A 21,856-nucleotide genomic window follows, 5' to 3' on the forward strand; every position below is an offset into this window, starting at 1 on the left:
CTTGCTGGCGAGACGGTAACGCGAATCACAATGAGCTTAACTGCTCTAAACAGCAGGCTGGCTCTTTAAACTCTTGGTCCTGGCCTCTGCTCTGGCATCACCTGTGCCCCCAGCCACAACTACCTCTGCCACTTTCTCACCCTCTCCACCAGCTAGTGGGAGCGCAGGGCTCTCCGTGCCAAGGCTGGTCCCCTGGTCTGTGTTCTAGTCCTTTCATCTCCTCACGGGCTCGGCTCTTTCTCCGAAGTCCTCCGTTCTCTCTTGGTGTTTCCCTTTTGTGTACACTCAAGTTTTTCACCCTCTCGTTTTCAAAAAGACATGGAAGAGCTGTAGAGGTCTGCCACGGCTCCCTCCCTGCAAAGCCTCACTCATCTACCACTGGGAACAAGATTTGCTTTCATAGCCTAAGGACAGGGACATTCTCTAACCTCCAGGAGTTTGGACATTCCCCCATCTCAGTGAGCCTGTCCCCGCCCTTGCCTGGTGGCCTCTATCCTGCCCCCGCAGCCTAGCACACTGTCCTAGGTTACAGACCTGGAACCAGCTCCCCACTGGGCGCCTCCATCTACATGGTCTGTGGGTTCCTCCCACCTGCAAGCCTAACTGACTCAACCCTCTCCCTGTCTCCATCTTGTGACAACATGACTACATCTGCCTTCTGGTTTCAAAACCAGAAAGCCAGGAACACACCCTGCAGGCTCTCTTCCCCTCCCACCACATGCAGCGCCTCAGCCTCCACGAAAATCCCGAGGAAGTGGCTGTCCCGCTCTCACAATGGCCCCACTTCTCCATGCCCACTGCCAACAGCCTGGTCCAAGCCACCATCACTCACTGGCCGCCCGCCACAGCTTCCTGATGGTTCCCTCCTCAGAGCTCCAACTTAGCTTCATGAAGCAGCCATGGAGACCATCCGTTCACAATCAAGAATCCTCTGTGCAGCCCTCTGGATGCCATCTCCCCTCTGCCTCAGCCTTGGAGCTCCCAGCACCACCCGGGTCCAGCCCGCTTTACCTGGCTTAACTTAACTCTCTTCACTATTGCTTATAAGGCAGACTTAATTCAGGTATCAAATGCCAAGTACTGCCATACCTCAGAATCTTTTTGTTTTTTTGTTTTTTGTTTTTTGAGACAGGGTTTCTCTGTGTAGCCTTGGCTGTCCTGGACTCACTTTGTAGACCAGGCTGGCCTCGAACTCACAGCAATCCGCCTGCCTCTGGGATTAAAGGCATGCGCCACCACCACCCCTAGCCCACCCCCTCCCCCCCCCCATCCCCATCCCCCGGCATACCTCAGAATCTTAATAACAGCAGATCCTTAGCCTGTGTGTCCTCGAAAACCCTGCTCACCAGGTCAACTCCAAGCTAGCTTCCGGGGCCCAGGGAAGCATAGTTCCCTTCAGGCTCTGTTTGCTCTGTTGCTTCTTTTCTCCCACCCCAGCCTTGCTTGAACCTCACTAACTATTACATAGCATCCTTGGGTTGCTGCTTGACAGCTGTCTGAGAGGTCTAAGCCTAGGCCGGTCTCATTCATTGTTTTTCTTTTCTTTACTTATTATTATTATTATCATCATCATTATTTAAAGAAAGAGTCTTATTCTTAGCTCAGGCTAGTTTCCAACTGACTTTGTAACTCAAGATGGCTTCAAACTCACAGTAGTCCTCCTGCCTCATTCCCTCCACCCGACCCCTGCCACAGCCTAAAATGCTGGAATTACAGATAGGAGCCATCACATTTGGCTTCATTTAGGGTTCCCAACACAGAGCTGGCAGTCAATACTGGGCTATGACTCCTCCCTGCCCTGCCCTGGACCCCCACTGACCTCTGACATCTGCGGGAAAAGGCTGATGGCCAGTGGCAGGGCCAGGCCGAAGGCTGCCAGGCACACGAGGCTCTGCACAGGTAGGAGCAGCCGTGGGCGTGCCTGCAGGAGAGCCGTCCTGTGGAGAGAAGGAGGGGGCCGAGTGAGGTGCACAGCCTGGGCTGGCTGGCCTTGAGCTGCCAAGCTGGGCCCCATGCTGCCTCAGCAGCCCAGGATGTCTCTAGGTAAGTAGATGAATGGGCAGTCTTTGGGGCCTTTCGTTAGTCACCGCTACTTTCTCCACACCTGGCTTTGAAGGACATTGGTGGACCCAGCAAGGAACCGCCGGCTACTCAAATCATAAGTGAATCCTTAGAGTGGAGCACCCACCCATCTACAATGTGTTAGAGTGGAGCACCCATCTACAATGTGTTAGAGTGGAGCACCTACCCATCTACAATGTGTTGGAGTGGAGCACCCATCTACAATGTGTTAGAGTGGAGCACCTACCCATCTACAATGTGTTGGAGTGGAGCACCCATCTACAATGTGTTAGAGTGGAGCACCCACCCATCTACAATGTGTTGGAGTGGAGCACCCATCTACAATGTGTTAGAGTGGAGCACCCATCTACAATGTGTTAGAGTGGAGCACCCATCTACAATGTGTTAGAGTGGAGCACCTACCCATCTACAATGTGTTAGAGTGGAGCACCCATCTACAATGTGTTAGAGTGGAGCACCCATCTACAATGTGTTAGAGTGGAGCACCTACCCATCTACAATGTGTTAGAGTGGAGCACCTACCCATCTACAATGTGTTAGAGTGGAGCACCCATCTACAATGTGTTAGAGTGGAGCACCCATCTACAATGTATCTAGCCCTGCACATGGTGATGGGCAGAGGTGGACAGAAATGACTGTCGTCCCTGGTTCCTGGAGAAACACACAAGTGTGTGTGATGGCCTTTAGATGTACTCAACAGCAGGAAAGCCCCAGTATGTGCCATCCAGGAAGGAGGCACAGATGTACACACATGTGCATATACAAACACATGCATGTGACCAGGGAGGGACAGTCCTGTTCTTTGCACGGGAACTGAAGCCATCCCACTGACATCCAGGAGGCATGAGGAGGGCAGGCATGGCCGTGGGTGACTTGGCAGGCAGCTACCCTGTGGTGGCTCTCACTCTGAGCTGATGTTCCTAGTCCTGACTTCAGGACCCTTTAAGAGCTATGCCCTCCTTGCTGTACACGCCCCCAACCCCCAAAAGCCCCCCCACCCCCATGATGCGGTTGTCACCCACTCCCTATGGCAGGTTTGAGGGGAGGATCCCTGAGCAGGAGAGAGGTGTGAAAACCCTCCCCTCCTGAGTTTGAATGTGTTCCTAGGAGAAGCCTGGGGGGCCAGCCCGGCTGACTATTCACTATGCTTAGCAGAAACCACCACTTGGCAGGGTCTGTGGCGTTCTGCCCATGGGGACCTGGCAATGCCACCAGGATGAACACCTGGATCATCTGCTAGAGATGAGATGCTAGGTGGGCACTAAGCCCAACCTCAGTGGCAGGCCAAGGTGTGATCTGTGATAGATGACAACAGGCACTCTTGCCCCTCCCCCACTGGGGCGAGTCCGGGGGGGCCCCAGTCACAGAGGCGAGCCCCTTGCTATACACAGACTTCAGCTTACATGTCTTCAAATTTAGTCTCTAGCCTGACCGTGCTAAGAGGTGGCAGGGACTAAGAGCTAGGGGCCCGTGGGTGGTCTTCAGTTCATTGAGGTGGGGTTCCCTTCAGGAGCCCAATCCCTCTCCTCCCACTTTTTTCTACTCTAGGAAGCTTTTGTTCTGCTACCCATGCACACCATGTCGCCCTGCTGTCCCCAGGTTAAGGCTGGATGACAGCTGAGTCGTCTGAAACCGAGACAAAATAAACGCTATCTATGTTATCTCAGATATTTATTTGAATAAGGGAAAAATGATTAATCCGTCCCTCTGGGGTCAGGGTCCCAGTGTCGGTGCAGGCCAACTCCCTATGGCCCTTACCTTCTGGGGCAAACTCAAGAACACCTGCCCCCCCCCCCCCCACCCAGCAGGCAGCACAGTTGAGAGCAGCAGTTCTCAGACTTAACAGTGCACACTGCAATGGTCTGGTTTAAAAGTGTCAATTCCCAAGGGCTCTGGATTCCACGGGACCCTCCTTCAGCTGGCATTAGACCCAGGAACTGGCATTCATGAGTCTACAGCTCACACTTCTGAGAGGCGGCTGCCTTTCCACGTTTCTCACTCAGGTGTTAACCAAGACCCAACTGCTTATCAGTTCTAAGCAAATCCAAAGGTCAGCCAGCTCAGCAGCAGGTAAGTGTACATCGCTGCTGCCACAGGTACCGCCACCGCTCCTCCCTGCCGCTAAGGATGTGCAAGCCTGCCTAGGGAATTGTTCTTTGCCCTTCTTGGCTGGCCCAGACCCCACTGGATTAAGGCTAGGTTGAGCTACTGGGGGATTTGGGTAGGAAGTCTTCCAAGGAATAAGACGAGCAAACCAAAGGTGCCGAAATCAAGGTCAACTCCCAGAGGATCCAATCGGCACCCTAGTCTATGTTAGCCCAAGGGCTCTAGGCTTCCTCTGGAGTCACACTGGGGTTGGAATGGGGCCAAGGCCAGCCCCGTGAAGCCTGCAGCTCTCTGATCAGCTTCTCACACCTGGGACGCAGGGCTGTCTTCTTGGTCTCCTAGAGCGTAGGGTTCCTGGAGACACAGCCCTGAGGGTCACCCAGAGCAGGGAAAGGAGACAGGTCCTCTGGGACTTCCTGGAAGTCCTGGACAAACTTCCATCCATGGAGATTATGACCTTGACTCCTCTCAGAGGAGGCTGGCTGAAGGCCCTGGTGGGCAGGTGGGTCCAGGGAGCCCCAGGGCTGCCACCTTTGACAAGCCTGGGGAGTCTGCTCCCAAGCCCCCAAGAGGAAACACAGCAGGATGGGGGGGAGGGGGGAGGAGGGAAATGGCAGGCAGGGATTGGAAAGGCAGCTGGGGGAGTTAAAATATGCAGATGGAGAGATGTGCGAATGCCTGGAAAAAGGAAAGACCCGGATCACAGGCAGTGAAGGAGCTGCAGGGAGTGGACTCGGGGATCTACCATGAGTGGGGCCTGGCCCTCCATCCAGCTTCCACCCACCCACCGTCACTTTTCCAGTGTGTCCCAAGGCAGAGTTGCAGGGCTCGGGGAGCAAACTATAGCCTTTCCCTTCCTATATGGACACCTGCCTCTGCACTAATGGATTCAATCTGTGGGCCTCTCTGCTCTGGGTGGCTGGATCTGAACCCAGCTTCCTGGCTGGTAGGGGCTGCAGGGAAGGTACAGAGTGTGAGGTTTGGGGGAAGGAGGTATGTGCTAGGGGGTCCTTCCAACATATGTGGAGGCCCCTTACTTCACCCTTCTCTTGATGGCAGAGGCAAGGACCATGGGTTTCTTTGCGCCTCTGATCAGGGTTGGAGGCCCAGGCTCCAGACTTCAGCACTCCTGCCAGAGAGGATACACTGAGGCCAGAGGCAAGTAAGGCGGGTCCCCACCCGGCTGGCTGCCACACAACAGCTGGTGTCCCCCCCCCACCCCCCCATTGCTGTGCATTCCTTCAGCACTTGCAGCGCAGCCCTACTTTGCGCTCCATTAATTTGCAAGTCAGCTGCTTTGTACGTGTGCTTTTGTCTTTTCTCCCTGGCTGTCCAGACTTCCTCCCTAGCCTTGCTTGTGGAGGGTGTGAGGGCTGCCCCCCTCCCATTAGCCCTGAAATTTTGCACCAAGGAACTCTGGACAGCACAGCTGCCTGCCCCATAGGCAAACCAGATGTTAGAGTGGTGACAAGTGCCAAGCCTGGAAGAGCAAGAAGACAAAAGGGCAGTGTCCTCAATTTCTATGTGGGAAACTGAGGCTGGAAAAGCATACTTCCCTCCTAAAAGTTTCAGCGGGCTCTGCTCCAGTGTCCTGCCTCTCCTGTCATCCAGTCCTGTGGTTTTATAGTGGGCATGAGATGAATAAAGTCTTTGAGTGCGCAAACTGGCTCTTATCCATCTTAATGTTCCTGAGGGAGCAGGGACTGGACTCTTCTCCCTCAAAGTCATCCCAGGAACCCCAGGAAAGGATCAACTATTAAGTAGGCTGGAGTTTACTTGGTGCCTGGGACAGGCAGGCCACCCAGCACTCCAGACACTAGGTCGGAGAGGGTTCAGAGCCAAAATCATCTCCAGACCATCTCCCATAGCTCCTAAAACAAATTTTAAGCCGACAAAGCAATGGCATGCCAAGCCTCCTTCAACTTTCTACAGACTCAGTTCCCGTGAAGGCATCACGGATCCTGTTCCTCTCCAGCAGCTTCATGCAGAAGGTTGGGCCTCTGGCGGGCCTTGGCTGAAGCAGCCTTCCTGTCCTGCCTGTAGCTCTCAGGTACCTGGAAACTGTGCTAGGGATGCTGGGTATTCAGAGAGGGAGGAAGGCTGCAGCTTCACCTCCTACTGTCTGCAATGGATTAGCCTAGCAAGGCCCATTCTCTGGGGCTATAAAACCCAGAGGCAAGGCCCTCTGGACCCCTCAGCACTTCTGTCACACCAGACTGGGCAGATGAGACTCCATTCTCCCTCAGAAGCTTTCCTGAGCTGTAGGAGCCGAGTTTACAGCAAATCCTGGGCTTGGTTGACTTCGACGTCCTTTGACGCCTGAGTGCATAAGAAAATGTCTCTGTCTAATTGGCCAGGTGAGGGCTCCGTTCTCCCAGACTTAAGTGGCAAATGACAGGTGTCTTAACACACTGCATACCTTCCCACCCCAGGCCTCAGCACTGTAAACGGCTGTGCCCTCTTCACCTGGCCCTGGTCTATAGTCTGAACTTGCAGTCACTGGTAGTTGGGGACAGCCTCAGCTCAGGAGAATGGTCCTCCTCAAATCTATTTTGTGGTTGTTGCTTATTTGTTGTAAGTTTTCATGCTAAATTAACTTTCTTTTTATAGTTTATAACTTGCTTCTCTTCCCTTCCCTCCTTTCTTATGTGTTTTTAAAACAGGGTCTTACATTTTAGGCCAGGCTAGAACTAACTGTATAGCCTAGGCTACCTTCAAACTCATGGCAATCCTCCTGCTTCAGCCTTCTGAGTTCTGGGCCACTGTCTCAGTTCCAGATGAACAGTTTTTAATCTCAATGCTTAGACACAAAGGCTCTGCCCATCTCTGGGATTAAATGGTCTCTCCTATGGGCACATAGGACCCTAGTCTGTTTGCCCCAGTGGGCATGATTTCCTTCAAGCATACTGGATCCTCGGGGGTGCCCACAAAGCAAGTACCCAAACATGCGGCAGGCAGCCGTGTTCTTTGCCTCTGGCATCCGCCCAGGGCCCTCCCCTGCCCCTCACCAGGCCTACCAGGCCTCCATAGGCAGGTGGACCCTGGCTCTTCCATCCTTGTCTGTTCAGCCATTTCCCAGCTATACCCCAGGCCTCACCATCCTATTACACACTAACAATAAACAGAAGCTCTCTATCGTAAGTATTAAGGTGCCCCTATATTACACAGACAGTGATATGACAAATAGTTGTCCTTTGATCATCTTCTGGGGGACCCAAGGAGAGTATTATTATTATTCCTGTTTTGCTTTATTATAATTTTTTTTAAAAGACAGGAGGAGGCCTGGTATTCATTATGTAGATCAGGCTGGCCTTGAACTCACAGAGATCTATATGCCTCTGCCTCCTAAGTGCTTGGACTAAAGGCATATAGCACCACTTCCAGTCTACTTTTTGGTTGTGTTTTGTTTTGTTGAGACGAGATCTTGACTATGTAGCCCAAACTGTCCAGAATTCACTGTGTACCCCATGTAATCTCAAACTCACGGCAATCCTGCCTCATCTTCTGCATCCAGAAGGCAAGAGTGATCCAGGGTCAGACAATATTGTCCTAGTTCTATAAGTAGAGGCTCGGTGAGGTTGACAAATCCAGGTGTCCTATCTCAGACTGTCTTCACAAAAGCATAGGACTGCTCACTAACAGAGTCCTACCTGCACACACACTCACATTCATAGGGTCACACGGATTCCCACTCAAACAGCCAGCTACCCTGCCCCCCACTGCCAGGGAAGAACCATGTTTATCCAGAAGTGACCTGGTAGCGTTGAGCACCAGCCTAGTTTGCAATAGGAGAAGTCATAAGTGTCAACACCACTGCCCAGTGCAGCAGAAACACACCAGGTAGGCTGCCACTGCTCCCTTACCCTCTGGCTCGGGTCCCCACTCCCCGGCGTCCCCTGTCCCCACAGCCTGACTTACTTCTCCAGCACAGACATGACGATCGGGGGAAGCACCAGGATGGGCATGGGCAGAACCACGCGTGTCAGCGCTGTCTCCAGCAGGGCCTGAGGATGGGAACAGGGCTGCGGTGAGAGGGGCGGGGGGGGGGGGGCTCACGGCTGGGGAACAGCCACTAGGGAAGCAAATCCCACCCAGAGTCTGAGGTGTGTGCACTGCTGTTCAGCACATCTGGCAGCTCGGCCTTGTTCACAGCAATGCACCCAGAGCTGGATTCCAGACACCACACTGCCCCATCCCCACCCACAAGTGTTTGAGAAGAGCAGATTCTCTGTAGACAGTAGCAGAGGGAGCCTCCTCAACCTGGGGTGTGCAAGGACCATGGGTTGGTGGGGGGGGGTGGGGGGGTGGGGGGCGGAGGTAGATGGGACACACAGAGAACCTAAGATGCTGAAGTCAGAACAAACTGATGGGGCCTGCAGCACCAGGAGAGCTCCGAGGCTGAATAAAGCCATTGGCTACTTTTTAAAAACTACACCCCTTAAAGTCAAAGATCTGTAAGATCTTTTGTCTCCTGGCTCTAAGTCATTTTTATTTTATTTTATTATTTTTTCTTTCTATATCCCCAGACACGCCTTGAACTATGTAGCTGAAGATGGCCTTGACCTCAGATTCTCTTGCCTTCACCTCCTGAGTGGTGAGATTACAGGCTTGAGCTATCACCCCAGGATTTATGTGGTATTGGGGACCAAACCCAGGGCTTTGTGTGTGCCAGTACTCTACAGGCTGAGCTGCACTCCCCAGGCCTGATGGTCAGCTTTGTAAGGGGCACAGGCTTTGGTCGAGCATGTTCTGGAGCCAATGGGGATCTGCCCTGGAGTTTGCTTGGGGCGACAGAGCATCCTGGGAAGCATAGCCTGAGGCCCAGCTAAGTGGCAATTTGTGTTTGGACAGCCACTGCACAAAGTCCCTTAGAGGAGTGACCAGGAATGGCTCCCAACTCTCGGATCCCCAAGAAAGAAGCCTGGGGCTGCAGAGGATCTGGGTGACCTACCTGGATGGCCTGTAGGGAGGGTTGTCACCTCTGCTCTCTCACAGGGCACCACGGAAGGGTGGGGTTGGGATAGAAGAGGGCAGATTCCCCCTAATGATGGATGTGGCTGGAAGTTTCCCCCCAGACACTTGAGCCTTCTATAGTGACCCCCAGGAAGGACCAGGGGAGGGTCTTTCCACTCCCCTGAACAGCCTAGAGCCAGGGCAAGGAAGAACAAGAGTACTGCTGGCATGGCATCCAGCCCTGGCCCCTTACAGGATATAATGGGCCCTGGCTTCTCCTGAGATGAAGGAAGAAGGAAGACGAGATCGGAGGCTTATCAGCAAGGTCTCACGCACAGGGGTCAATTGGTCCCCATGTGGGAACTGCTCAGAGGCTGGGCATGTGCGTGACGCTCTAACCCCGAGTGCCTGACCTTGTTTTATTCCCATCACTCACAGGCTAGCGTGCCCAGAACAGTAGAACAAGCCACCAACCACCATCAACAGGAAGGCTGAGAAAGCACAGGCCCATGCGTACTGGTGTGTGTGTGTGTGTGTGTGTGTGTGTGTGTGTGTGTGTGTGTGTGTAAAACACAAGAGCTACACTGGCCAGGGCTAGTGAAGAGGACCTTGTAAGAAACCATTTTCAGGAGCCCCAGCCTGAAGCCCCAGCCCTCACAGCCTTGCTCCTCCCAGCAGCAGCCCACTTACCACTCCCTGCAGCTTTCCATTCATGACCCACAGGGTTGAGAAGGCCTAGGGCATGGAGAAAAAGCCCAGGGGAGGCTCCTCTGCCCTCTCCAATTAACACCTTGGAGGAGGAGCTGGGTCCTGAGTGGCCGGGATTTTTTTTTTTTTTTTAAAATGGGGACATTTCACAGTGGAGACAAGAAGGGGGAAGCTGGAGAGCAGCGAGAGACTGTCCAGGAGAACAAGCCTTCCAGGGAACAGATTTTGAGGCCCAGGGCTCACACAGATGGGAGACAGGAACTGGAGTGAGGAGGAGGAGAAGACATCCAGAGAAAAATGCCAAGGGTCTGTGGCCAGAAGACCTCAAGGACTGCACAGGCAATGTATGAGGACACCAATCCATTCCTGATAGGGCTTAGCCCCTGGGAAACTCACATGTCTGGCTGCGATCTTTGAGGAGCCCACGAGGTTGCCATCAGCATCCAGGACATCGATCCCTTCCTCTAGTTCCCCATACCGCATCAGGACCACATTGCAGATATTGGCACTGGCTGGAGAAAGAGGCATACAGAGAGGGGTAGAGAGGCATGGATGGCTCCCCACCCCCCAAGAGTTCTGTGAAAGAGTAATAGAGGTGTCCTCCATTGCGCTTTCAGCCTGGTAAAAGATGCCAAGACCCTTGGAGACCAGAGAAGTGTGGACTAAAATAACAGGTGGAAATATGGTGAAGGCTATGGGCGCTGCCACCTACAGAGGGCGCTGCTCACCTCTCTTCAGGGGCGGGTCCCCAGGCAGAGGAAGCAGATGTGAACTTCAGAGAGCTCTCTGGCCCAGAGACGTAGCCCCCTAGGGACTGATGTTCCACCCCCAGCAACTCAGTCCCTTTGGGCCATAATTTGCTTTTAAATGCCACTCCCCATATCCTGTCCCGCCAGCGTGTCTCACTTGAACAAACAAACCAAGAGACTTCCATCCACAGCAGCAGGTGACAGAGCCAACCTCGGTGCTCAGCACCACCTCCTCATCACAGGAACAGAACACAAGCTCCAGAGAGCAAGGGTGACTTAACTGAAGTCACACAGCAAAGGGAAACAGAGTGGAAAGGTTGTGGTGCATGAACTCCAGGTACCCAGAGATGGGGGTGGGTGGGGCTGGGGGACCGAGCAAGCAGAGATCTTCAGGTGGTTGGGTTGCTCCACTTGGCCACACCTCTCCCTTGTCTCTTGGGGACCTGTGGTTGACTGAAGGTTCCTGGATGCTTAGCTAAGCCCTAGATTAAGGTGGCTTGGTACAGTTGCTCCATTCCCCTTAACAGGGACTCACAGGCCAGGCCCATAGTGGTGTACTGATATAGATCTGGCCTGAAGTCCTCCAGCCTGCTTCATGATGAAAACGGGGAGACTTGGGGGTGGTAGGTGGGTGGTGGGAAATGGGGGGGTGACAAATGCAGAGCCTGCCTGCTGCACTCCTCCCCCCAAAGCGCCTTGCTGTGTTTAAAGTTTTAATTTTTGCTAATTAATGTCAATTAATTTTGTATAATGAGTGTTTAATTTTGGGGAGTGTGTGAGCCTGGGAGCGACTGCAGTTCTGGGCTGTGAACGTTGATTAGCATCAACACCTGCTGCTTCCCCCTCTCCAGTGGGGGGGGGGGAGCACCCGGGTTTGGGGAGCTGGAGGGTGATGGGGCTCAGTGGGCAAGTGGAGTGGGAGGGAGCTCACAGATGCTCCTGGGACCTGAGCCAATGTCTGGGGGAGCCCAGCAGTGTGGGGTGCTCACAGCTGGGGGACAGGGTTCTGCAGGTGAGGGCTGGTGTGGGATGGGGGGAGGGTGTGTGCCGGTGCCTCTGTGCCTCACTCTCCTATTGCAATAAAGCAGGGAGGTGGAATAAGCCGAGGCGAAGACCAGGAGGCACTGCAGCCTTTGGAAAGGGAAAGCGGGGAGCAAACAAGCTCTGAAATGTATTTGGAGCGCATATGCCATCTTTGAGCGGCTCCTTGTTTCCACAAGACGCCATAGCAGACCTTCTGTGACAAGGACTCAAGCCTCACGGCTCCTGTCCCCACAACATACATGTCTACCTCTCTAATCAGTAGCTTTCAACCAGGGGCAATGTGGGGAGGCTTTTATTATTATCGTGGCTCGGGTTTGGGTGGGGGTGTTACTGGCACATGGCTGGTGGAGACAGTTGATGCTTCGACACACAGCTTCTGTGGAATGACTCTATAATCCACAGGGCACTTCTACAACAAGGAATTACCTGGCCCCACGTGTCAAAAGTGCCCTGCCGAGAAACTCACACCCTGGTTTGTTTTGAGATGGCGGGGGGGGGGGGCGTCCCCTATGCCCCCTGCGGCTGTGTAGCCCAAGCCATTCTCAAACTGGCAATTCTCCTGCCTCAGCCTCCAGAGTGCAGCTCCAAAATCTCTGAGAAACCCTTACCTTAACCACATCCAAAAGCAGAGGAAGGCCATGGGAGATGGGGCAAAGTGCCTGAGTTCGGGGGGGGGGGGGGGCATCTGGTCTTGGGATTCCTTCCTGGCTCTGTCTCCCTGCTCCATCTCAAAGGCGCCTGAGCTTCTGATAGACCCAGAATGCCCATGACCCAAATTGGCCTCTTAGAGTGGCCTTAGGAAGCAGGTCCCGGCCTCCGTTAGTGACCTGCCCTCTAGTGGCCACAGGGATACTCTGCAGGGATACCCTGTTGGTCCTTGGGCTCCCAGGCTCTCAGTTCTCAAAAGATATGGGAACATCACTGGGTGAGAGAGTGGGGTTTTCTGTCTGAGAGGGTGGACTCTCATCCTCAAGAATGCTTTCCACCATTTCCAGCACCATTGTTCCTCTTAGGGTTGTAAGACTGTGGTCCTCAAGGAGGAGACAGTGGGCGCTGTCCCCCCTGCTGGTCATTCTCAGTACTGCACCTAGGGTCTCCAGGCGCTCTTAGGGCACAGGCTACTCACACTGAACGCCAGCCTCTGAACCCACCAGGTCAGGGAGGCAGGAGGAAGCTCAAAGGACTATAGCCCCCACTACGTGTGTTTATACATGGTAGGGGCGCTGAGGAGAGAGGGGAGCAGGCCTTGAAAATGGTGGTGTCCCAGCCCCCAGGAGCAGGGTGGTAATTCACTTTCCACAGTTTTCAAATGTGGGTGTAAGGACAACAGCAGGACAGCGACTAACTTTAGTTCAAACACAGAACCCACGTAAGACCAGAAAAAAAAAAAAAAAAAGGACCACCAGGAATGGTGATGTGTACCTGAGATTCTTATACTCCAGAGGGACGCAGAGGCAATAGGATTGCAAGTTCAAGGTCATCCTTGGCTACCAATTGAGTTCCAAGCCAGCCTGGGCCCTGTTTCAATGCTCCGCCATCCCCTACCCCACCCCACCCCCTGCCGCAAAAAAAAAAAAAAAAAAAAGTCACAAAAGAAAGTGAGGCCCAGCTTCCTCTGTTCTCTTAGCAAGTCTCTCTTGGATGCCACTGGGAAACAGTGGTCCTGTCATTTAAGATGTCAGGATGGAAAAAAAGAGATCCCCAATGTCAAAGTAAAAGCCACCACCTGTCCCTACTAGGGACAGCATTCTCTGAGGCGACTGGCTGTGCAGACAGCACACGTGCCTTACAATCTATTCTGGTGACCCTACAGCAGCCCGGTAGTAATTATTCAGGGTGACAAGCAAGGAGGACATACGCCCACTGCACTCTGACCACCTCATCTGGACTGTTTGACTCTGCCATTCCCAAGACCTTCCCAGATCTCTCCTATTCCATTCCAGAAAGATAGACAGAGAGAAGGGAGGGGAGGGAGGGAGGGAGGGAAGAAGGAGAGAGGGAAGAAGGGAGAGAGGGAGGGAGGGAGAGAAGGAGGGGGGAGAGAGGGAGGGAGGGAGAGAGGGAGGGAGGGAGGAGAGGGAAGAAGTGAGTGAGTGAGGGAGGGAGGGAGGGAGGAGAGGGAAGGAGTAAGTGAGGGAGGGAGGGAGGGAGGGAGGAAAGGGAAGGAGGGAGGGAGGGAGCGAGGGAGGGAGGGAGGAGAGGGAAGGAGTGAGTGAGGGAGGGTGTGAGGGAGGGAGGGAGGAGAGGGAAGGAGGGAGGGAGGGAGGAGGGAGGGAGGGAGAATATATGCATGGGTCTCCCTTTTGACATACCAACAGATCTATCATCGACAATATCAGCAGGTTAATTAAGCAGTCTATTAGCGATAATGTTACAAAAACTGGCACGTTTTCAACTCAGATCGACACCATTCAAGACTCAGGCATGACTGACATTCGAGCAGCAATACCGGGAGACATAATGAAATAGGGGGTGGTGATGGCAACCCCCCCTCCCCGCTCTTGACTGCCACAGATGTTCTTGCATGGACCCACTGCCATGCAAATCCATGCAGACAGTGAAGAGCCGATGACGCAGCACACACCTGTGTCAGAAACTGGCTGCAGGGAAGGCAGGTGCCTCAGCCCACACAGGAGGCGGCCTGTTCAGACACACTCATGAAGAGCCATAGGCCACTGACTAGGGGAAATAAAATCCCATACTCCTCAACTCCGAGCTGTATTTTTTCCACATCCTAATATCCTAACAGTTATGATGTGTGGGGCTGGGGTGACGGTGCACTTGGCAGTGTGTCTGCACAAGGACCTGAGTTCGAGCCCCAGGACCCAGGTACAAAGCCTGAGATCCCAGAGCTGAGGAGGTGGGAACAGGAGGATGCCTAGGCTTGCTGGCCAGTCTCACTAACCTCATAGGTGAACACTAGGTGTCAGTGAGATGCCCCCATTCAAAACACAAGGCATGGGCCCGTGAGATGGCTCGGTGGGTAAAGGCACTCACCACCGAGGCTGCCAACCTGAGTTCAGTCCCTGGGGTCTGTGTGGTAGAAGGAGAAAACCAACTCCTACAAGTTGTCCTCGAGCCGTGGGCACAGGCCTGTGCAACCCGCATGCACGCACACATGCATGCACATGAGCAAGCGTGTGCACACGTGCACACACACACACACACACATAATCATAATGGCTGTCAGGGTGCAGGAGGACCCAACATAACTGACAGGAGCCGTGTGGCTTTAACCACGGGCAGGGGGATGGCTTCATTCAGTTGTCACCTCAGCCGACCACAGCAATCCACACAGAACTTGAGCTCAGACTTAGATTCCTAATTGTTGCCTGAAACATCTTTTTTAAAACTTACACTATAATGGTGCACGGACACGAAAAAAAGTTATTGTACATGCAGAAGATTGTCTGCCAGATACCAGGCAATGCAATTAAAGGCAGTAGAAATTGCCAAACCATAGATAGCTACCCTAAAGAAATGCTTGCCCATATGCACAAAGAGACATTTACAAGGATGTTAATTATAGTGCCGTTTGTAGGAGCAAATAATTAGAAACAAGCTAAATGTCCACCATTAGGGAACTCACGCTGGACTCTCTCCAGAACCAACCACAATATGAGGAAAGCTACTGAGAGCAGACAGGTGACTGTGTCGAGCGCTGTCATGGGGAGAGCCAAGTGCGCGTGTGCGTAAACGCACAGGTAATGTTTGGGTGTGCGACACCTGTCTCCTAGAGCTGCCGCTTGAGGAAAGAATGCAATGAGACTCAGGGCCTGCTTTGAGAGACTTCTGTTTTCTACACTAAATGTTTCTATATTATGTAAATTTTACAATGGGAGTGCAGTTATGTTTTATTTACCTAAAAAAAAAAAAGCCATCTTAGAAATATAGAAGTCTCCAGGTGTAGTAGTGCATGCTTTTAATCCCAGCGCTTGTGAGGCAGAAGCAGAGGCAGGGGGATCTCTGTGAGCTTGAGGACAGCCTGGCCTACCAGGGCTACATAGTGAAACCCAGTCTCACAAAGAAAAACAGAAAAAAAAAAAAGTGGAAGTTAAGATCTAATTTTATTCTATATTATGAGTGAGAAGCTGGGGACATAGACTGATTAAATATGATAAACAAAAATCTGCTTATATGAAACTACGGAGGATGAAGGTGACCAAATAGCAGCTATTTCACCCCAAAAAACTAACCCAGAAGACTTCCCTTGCAGGTGATTAGAAAGAGGCATGTGACTTAGACCCCTGCTAGTAAGGACTGTTTTGGGGATACTGTGAAAGGTCTCCTCCCAACTAAGGGGAGCAGACGAGAGTCAGAGCTTTTTGCTCTCTGGGCACAGAGGGTTGGGGTGTGATGGCTGGAGCTCCTGCTGCCACGCTGATGATGGGAGGTCTAGTCTGAAACCGCTCACAGGGCAGCGGGCAGATGTGAAGCAGAAGGGCAGCAGGGCTAAGGAGTCTCATCTGAAACCCATGCGCTGTAAAGCAGGAAGTTCTTGTATTACTTAGGCCACCTTGTTGATTTCAGCCCCAAACATCCATGCAGAATAAAGAGGTTTTAAATGTATTAATAAAAGGAGCTGGGGATGTACTCAGTTGACCAAATGCTTGTCACGTAGGACCTGAGATCCAGCCCAGAACTCATGTAAAAACTGAGTTTAGGTGCTGTGACCTTGTGAGCTTGGTGCCGAGGAAACAGAAACAGGGAGTCCTGGGGCTTACCATGCAGTAGGCCAGGGAGCCTACTCAGTGCATGTGGAGGCAGAGGGCAACCTCAAGTAGCCTTCTTTGGGCACTGGCCACCTTTTTTCTCAGGCCAGTTAGATACTCTCTCTCAAAAGGGGAAAAAAAGAAGGGTGATAGAGAGTTGGCTCTGTAGTTAAAAGCACTTACAGCTCCCGGAGAGGACCAGAGTTCAATTCCCAGCACCCACATTTGGTTAGCTTACAATTACTTGTAACTCCAACTCCAGTAGGTCCAACTCCCACCCCTCAGCCAATGCTGCACTCATGTGCAGTGTCCAAGTGTGTGTGTGTACATGCACACACTGTCGTAGTCACAGTTCTATAGCTGTGACGGGACACCATGACCGAGGCAACTCTTCTAAATGAAAGCATTTGCCTGGGAGCTTGCCTACAGCTTCAGAGCCCATGACCATCATGGTGAGCTGCATACACACAGGAGCTGGAGCAGGAGTTGAGAGCTTTATATCCTGATCCACAGGCAGAGAGGGTGTAAGGGGAGAGGGAGAAGGAGGGGGAGAGGGAAGGGGAGGGGGAAGGGAAGAAGGAGACTGGGCCTGGCTTAGACTTTTGAAACCTCAAAGCCCACTCCCAGTAACACCTCCTCTAACAAGGCCATACCTCCTAATCCTTCCAAACAGTTCATCAATTAGGGGCCAAGCAAGCTGTTCTCATTCAAACCAATACACATGCGCGGGCGTGCAACACACACACACACACACACACAGATAATTATTTTTTAAAAAAAAGGTGGATCGGGCCCAAAGAAGGATACTTGGGTTGGCCTCTGGCCTCCACATGCACATGTACACACACACACACAGACACACAGAGAGAGACAGAGAGAGAGAGAGAGAGAGAGAGAGAGAGAGAGAGAGAGAGAGAGAGAGAGAGAGAGAGAGAGAGAGAGAGAGATCCAGTGGCCAAAATCATAGGAAAAATGTAAGACTAAGAGTTTTATGAAATGAAATATAAAAAAACCTGATAAACACGAACTCAGTCTTATGAATAGTCAAAGACAGACTTCTGAATCTAAGAAAAAAATCAATTTGCAAGAGCTCTTTATATTTTGGAAACTAATCCTCATTGGTCAAACGGTGTGCAAATGGCTGTTGCTGGACTGTGGCCTGGTCCTCCCACTCTGTGGATGGTATCGTCTGCCACACAGTTTAATGTGTCCTCACATAAGCAATCCCCCCTCCCAGTACTTTCTGTGTCATTAAGAAACTCTACCGTTGCACATCTATATTTTCTTTAAAAAATAAAATAAAATGTTTACTTTTCACATTTAGGTCTTTAACCTGCTATGGAATTTACTTTTGTATATGAAATTCAAATCACTCCATTTCTTCTATCAGAGGACCCAACTGCCTAATGAAGTTAAGAAAATTTTCAACTACACTAAAAATTGAAAGGAAAAAAATAAGCCAATGAGAATGAGGACCAGTAGCTGGGCAATGAGAATGTAATCTCAGCTCAGGAGACAGTGGCAGGAAGATCAGCACAAGCCCAGGCTGGGCCACACAGTTTAACATCTCCCCACCCCCCTACACACACTCCCCACCCCCACCCCCCCCCCACCCCCACAAAAAAAAAAAAAAAAACACCAAAAAACAAATGGTGGGCTGGGGGAATGGCTCAAAGGTTAAGAGTCCTTGTTGCTCTTGCAGAGGACCCAAATTTGGCTCCCAGCATCTATGTCAGACACCTCACAACTGCCTGAAACTCTAGTGGAGTTTCAACACCCACTTCTGGCCTCTGCAGGCACCTGCGCCCATGTAAACACACACACACACACACACACACACACACACACACACACACAACTAAAAATGAAAAGTAACTCTTACACAATCAAAGTACGCGTGAATATGTGCACATGAGAAGAAACTATATCAGATAGACACATATTTAAAAGATGCTGAATGCTGAGAGATATTCAAGAGGAAACAGGACACTAGGGGACAGAAATTCAGACCTTGTGGATCTGAAACACTGTGTTCTGTTTGGCAAGATCTTACAAAGCCAGAAACGCCCGCCCGCTCCAGCACCGTCGTTCCATTTCTAGCTGCAGCTCCTGGATTCTCAGCACAGACATGCTGTTGAGATGCAGACCGAGGTAGGGCCCAGATCTGCCTGTTTTCAACCTCCCTGGGCAGACACGGTACAGCTGAAGGTTTGCAAAGCCCGGTCCAGAAAAAGTCCGTTTCTAAGCACATGGACGTGTGAACAGTCCCAAATAATCAGCCGTGGACAGCCAACCATAGACCCAGACAGCAGCTGAAATGGATGTGTGTGTATTAAAACGGAAAACTCTGAAAACCGTAGTGAAAAACAAGCTTCCAAAAGACAAGCAAGGGCGGGTGAGATGGCTCAGTGGGTAAAGGCACTCATTAACAAACCTGACCACCTGAGTTCAGTCCCTGGGACCCACACAGTACAAGGAAAGAATTGATTCCTTAAAGTTGTCTGTTAATCTCTGAGCATGACTGCACAGCACAGCTACACACACACACACACACACACATGGGGGGGGGGGAGAAAACAAGACAAACATTGTGGTGATTTGAATGAAAATGCCCCTTATAGGTTCATGTTTGAAAACATTTGTCCCCTTCCTAGTTAGCGCATCTGTCTGGGAAGGATTAGGAGGTGAGGTCTTGTTAGAGGAGGTGTGTCACAAAGGTGGGGCTTTGAGGTCTTAAAAAAAAAAAAAAAAAAAAAAGACATTTTAAAAAGACACTGCCATTTCCAGTTTGTTCCCTCTGCCTCAGTTCTCAGCCGCTCCTGCTGCCCTGGCTGTCATGTCATCACAGACCACTCAACACTTCTTTTATAAATCGTCTTGGTTGTGGTATTTTATCACTGCAATAGAGAAGCCACTGATACAAGCATACGGGGGGGGGGGGGGGGGGGGAGCTCACACAGAAAAAATTTAAATGCACAAACAGGACTGGAGATGGTTCAGTCAGTAAAGTGCCTCATAAGCATGTGGATCTGAATTTAATGCCCAGAACCCATGTTTTTTTTATTTAAAAAAAAAAAAAAAAAGGCCACAAAAAATAATAAATAATTAAATTAAATTAAAATTTAAAAAGGCCACATGTTCTGAGGAGGCAGGGTTAGAAGGCTCCCTGGTACTCCCTGAAGAACGTGCACAATTCATAAACAGTACAAGTGATCATTTCTGGAGCACATGCCTATCTTGGGATCTAGAAATCTGAAGGAATAGGGTCCACTGATGGTAGGCCAGCAGCTTCTTTGGAAAGATCACCATCAATTAGGACACTAGTGTAGCTGACCTCTTCGGTCACCTCGATTAATTTTCTTTGCATTGGAAATATTTCACAACTTATTATTAATCCATGTGCTTTTTTTTTTTTTTTTTTGAGACAGGATCTTGCTATATAGCCCAGAATGTCCTAGACTTGTACTGTAGCCCAGGCTGGCCTTAGGTTTGCCCTCTCAAGCTATGATTGTAGGTGTGAGCTAGGATGTCCGGCTACTGTATTTCAAAATTGAAAAACAAAAGTTGTCAAGGAAAGACTCATTGTGGCTAGATCCTATTGAAAAGGGGCAAGTTAGGATTTTATGACTTTCATGGAAAGAGTTCCAAAAATTCCCAGGTGTAGTGGTCCATGTCTTAGAAGTCAAAAGTTTTAGAAAGCTCTAGATCCTTCTCAATTTAACAGTGAGTTCAATGCCAGCATGGGCTGTGAGCCACAGGCTCACACACACACACACACAAATCTATTGTGAGGTAGTGTGTTTATTTGGTCCCATTGTACTTGATTACATTTAAATGTATGCAATAAATAAGCAGGGAGTCATACACTTCTGCTACTGTCTGTTTTGCTTTGAGACAGAGTCTTGTGTGGCCCAAGCTAGCTTGTTTTGTAGCCAAGCATGCCTGTCAACCTCTGATTCTCCTGCCTCCACCTTCCCGTTCCTGGGGATATAAGCAGAGATTCCCATACCTACTTTGATTTGTAAACTTGTTTACTTGGCTTTGAAAGGATATAGGATTTACTTTGTGCATCAATTATATATTATCAGGGGGGAAAAAAGTCTTTTTTCATATAAGCAAACCAAGTGCTGTGGCAGCATCAGAACGCAGCAACCATTTTCAGCCCCAGGCAGACTTGGCCAAAGCCCTCCGGGACTCTACTTCCTCTCTTTCAAGGAGGGTCAGGCTAACTTGCTCCCTGCCCTTGTCCCTCCACCATCACTTCACGGGTGTCGCGGCCCACGGGCAGGGCCTATGTCACATCTATTAGTTGCTTGTCTTGCTGTGACAGAAGGTCCCACACAAAACAACTTAAGGGTTAATTTTGTCTCACAGTTCCAAGGGATACAGTCCATCCTGGCGGTTACAGCATGGTGGCAGGAGCAAGAGGTCACTTTGCATCCACAGCCAGAAGACAAAGAGCAATGAATGCTGGGTACTCTACTCCCTTTCTCATTTGTATCCAGCCTGTGGCACTGTACTCCCCATACTGAGGTGGTGGCTTTTTCCCACCTCAATTAACTTAATCTGCATAGTCCCTCCCAGGCGTGCCCAGTGATTCTACTTCCTGTTTAGGTTGACAACCAAACCAACCACCACAGCATGGTGAATAGTTCAAACTGCACAAACAGGAGTCTCCTTTCACCCCTGGCCCTTAGCCTCCTCCTCTCCTCAGAGGCAACTATCACAGCCAGGTTCTCAGTCCAAGCCGAAGGGGCCCTGCACACATATGCGCATGACCATGCTGACAAACTCACTTGCTCAATCTCAGAACACAGCCCCTCTGTCTTTAGGGGAGCCATGCTCACCCAACAGCCACACTGACCTTAATATTTGCTTAATTTCACAGCATGTCCCAATACTGCATCTGAGAGGCACCTCTAAATGGCCCAGATTTTCTTCTAAATAGCTTGAGAATCAGGGGAGAGTCTCACAGCCCATGCTGAAGTGCCACCAACTCAGGGCTGGAAATTTCTAAACTGGAAAAAAAAAAAAAAAATCAGTCTGTACATTCAAGGTATGGCTAACTCTGAAGTGTGGAATCTCTCTCTCTCTCTCACAAGGCCCTAACCTCGATTCCTAGCGCTCAGGAAAAAAGCTGGGCGAAGGCACGTGCACTTGCAATCCTAGTGCCAGAGAGGTGGAGACAAGAGCCTGCCTGGAGCTGGCAGGACAGCAAGCCTAGCGAGTCCCAGGCCAGGGAGAGATGATACAGAGAGAGGAAGGGAGAGAGAGCCTGAGGAATGACATCAACAGTGTCACCTATGTGTAGCACATGTGTACACACACAGTAACACAAGAGTCCTGCTGAAAAAGCCAGGCGTAAGGTGGTGCACACCTTTAATCCCAGCACTCGGGAGGCAGAGGCAGGCGGATCGCTGTGAGTTTGAGGCCAGCCTGGTCTACAAAGTGAGCCTAGGACAGTCAAGGCTACACAGAGAAACCGTGTCTCGAAAAACCAAA

At 51.1% G+C, this 21,856-nt stretch overlaps 1 protein-coding gene across 3 annotated transcripts in view; it reads right to left on the minus strand.

Moving 5' to 3' along the window:
• Sfxn5 (sideroflexin 5) overlaps positions 1-21,856 on the minus strand; it is a 118,570-nt gene that overhangs the window by 13,379 nt on the left and 83,335 nt on the right. For 2 of the 3 annotated variants that reach the window (XM_051154826.1, XM_051154825.1), the window contains 3 exons: positions 10,246-10,361; positions 8,107-8,192; positions 1,820-1,937 (listed from right to left, as the gene is read on the minus strand). In XM_051154826.1, coding sequence (XP_051010783.1) covers positions 1,820-1,937; positions 8,107-8,192; positions 10,246-10,361 — 320 coding nt within the window. The remainder of the gene's footprint in view (positions 1-1,819; positions 1,938-8,106; positions 8,193-10,245; positions 10,362-21,856) is intronic. The other variant, XM_051154827.1, reaches the window with a different exon arrangement.

This window comes from Acomys russatus, chromosome 13 (assembly GCF_903995435.1).
Source record: "Acomys russatus chromosome 13, mAcoRus1.1, whole genome shotgun sequence".
NCBI classification, from domain to species: domain Eukaryota; kingdom Metazoa; phylum Chordata; class Mammalia; order Rodentia; family Muridae; genus Acomys; species Acomys russatus.